Here is a 1,466-nt window from a genome sequence, read left to right as displayed (position 1 = left end):
TTGCCGGGCAGGCCGGGCAGGGCAGCTGCCTGCAGCTCGAGGTTCTCGTGTTTGACACGCGTGAGGAGCGGGATGGGCATGGAGGGGGACATGACGTAGGGCGCCGAGGCCGACTGCAGCTGGTTGCAGGGGCTCTGCGGCTCCGAGCTGGGGTCTTCGATCATGGTGGTCTGAGAGTCACAGTGGGGAGAGCTGACCTTGAACATCAAGTCCGTCCCTTTCTCCACGATGTGCTGGATCTGCAGGAAGCCCGCTGTGTACATCACCACCAGCTGCTCACTCGCCGCCATGGTCAGCTTCCCGGTGTAGCAGAAGGAGAGGATCTGCTGGAAGCAAGCTGGGGGGACCGTACCCGGCAGCTCAAAGGCATTTTTGCTGTTCCCACTGAACAAGTCTCGGAAGTAGAGGCTGCTGGCGGCCAGGACCGCCCGGTGTGCCTTGAAGGCTTGGCCCTTCACCACGATGGAGACATCGCAGTACAGCCCCAGCAGCCGCTGCTCGTTCAGGCAGCCCAGAACAGTGTTCCCAAAGTTGGGAATCTCTATGTGCAACATCTGTGACATGGCTCAGGATCGGCTGGAGCTCCTCAGACATTCAATGCAGGAATATCCAAAGTAGGGCACATCTGAAAAATGGAGAAGAGAGGGAGAGAGGCACAGCGTTTTTAGACAGTTCACCAAAACAGGCAGAAGCAGAGGAACCCACCTCACCCAACATCAAAGGCTCAAAGCTCTGAGAGGTGATGCGGAAAAGCAATTGCTTATAAAAATTGCTCATCAATGTTTTCAAACAATGCTGGAAATGCTACGGGTGGGTGGCAAAGGATATTCCAAAAATGCAAGTATCTTCTTCAAGTTGTGGTCTGTTTAAATAGGCACCAGTGATTTACTCCCTGATGGTTTTACTTTATGCAGGAAAATCTGAACGGTAATGGGAGAGGAGCGAACAGTAAAGCAAATGTAAGATAGTCAGACATATCTTGGGTAGCATTATGTAAGAAACACAACAACCAGCAGCTATGTTGAAACTACAGAAAAGATATTTATAAAACAATGTGCCATTCTGCCTGAAATAAATACAGGATTCTACCAGATCGACAGCTCCCAGGAAAAAGCACTTTGAAAAGCAGTCTTCCCATTTGCACCAGAAAGAGGGAGTATTTCAACAGTTAACCCCCTTCCCAACAGATTTATCCTCCAACAAAACGAGGCTTATCTCCAAATTAAGCCAGATATTTGAGCCCCAATAAAACAAACCAACGTGGTGCAACGAGCCGCCTACCAAGTTGTCTTCTTATTTTTCTCCCCTAAATCCAAAGTGGGGCAGGAGGAGCCCCAGCCCCTCCCGTGGCCGGAGCCCCGGGACCCCCAGCCCATCACCCCCCGGCCGGGGGTACCAGTCCCAGCTAAGCAGCATTGAGGACCCTCCAAGCAACCTCACATGAAACAGGCTTGAGGAGATGGCTC

General features: G+C 52.0%; 1 protein-coding gene across 1 annotated transcript; it reads right to left on the bottom strand.

Annotated features, from left to right (window-relative positions):
- Positions 1 to 5: 5 nt before the first annotated feature.
- On the bottom strand, positions 6 to 622 carry LOC104506946 (nucleus accumbens-associated protein 2-like; the record flags this gene model as incomplete). Its single annotated transcript, XM_010148078.1, has 1 exon — positions 6 to 622. A coding segment is annotated over exon 1 (558 nt), but the record flags the coding sequence as incomplete, so codon positions are not given.
- Positions 623 to 1,466: the final 844 nt, after the last annotated feature.

This window comes from Eurypyga helias, unplaced genomic scaffold (assembly GCF_000690775.1).
Source record: "Eurypyga helias isolate BGI_N326 unplaced genomic scaffold, ASM69077v1 scaffold12363, whole genome shotgun sequence".
Classification (NCBI taxonomy): Eukaryota; Metazoa; Chordata; class Aves; order Eurypygiformes; family Eurypygidae; genus Eurypyga; species Eurypyga helias.
The sequence above is the reverse complement of the archived record's forward strand: the minus strand, read 5'-3'. Positions and strand labels throughout refer to the sequence as shown.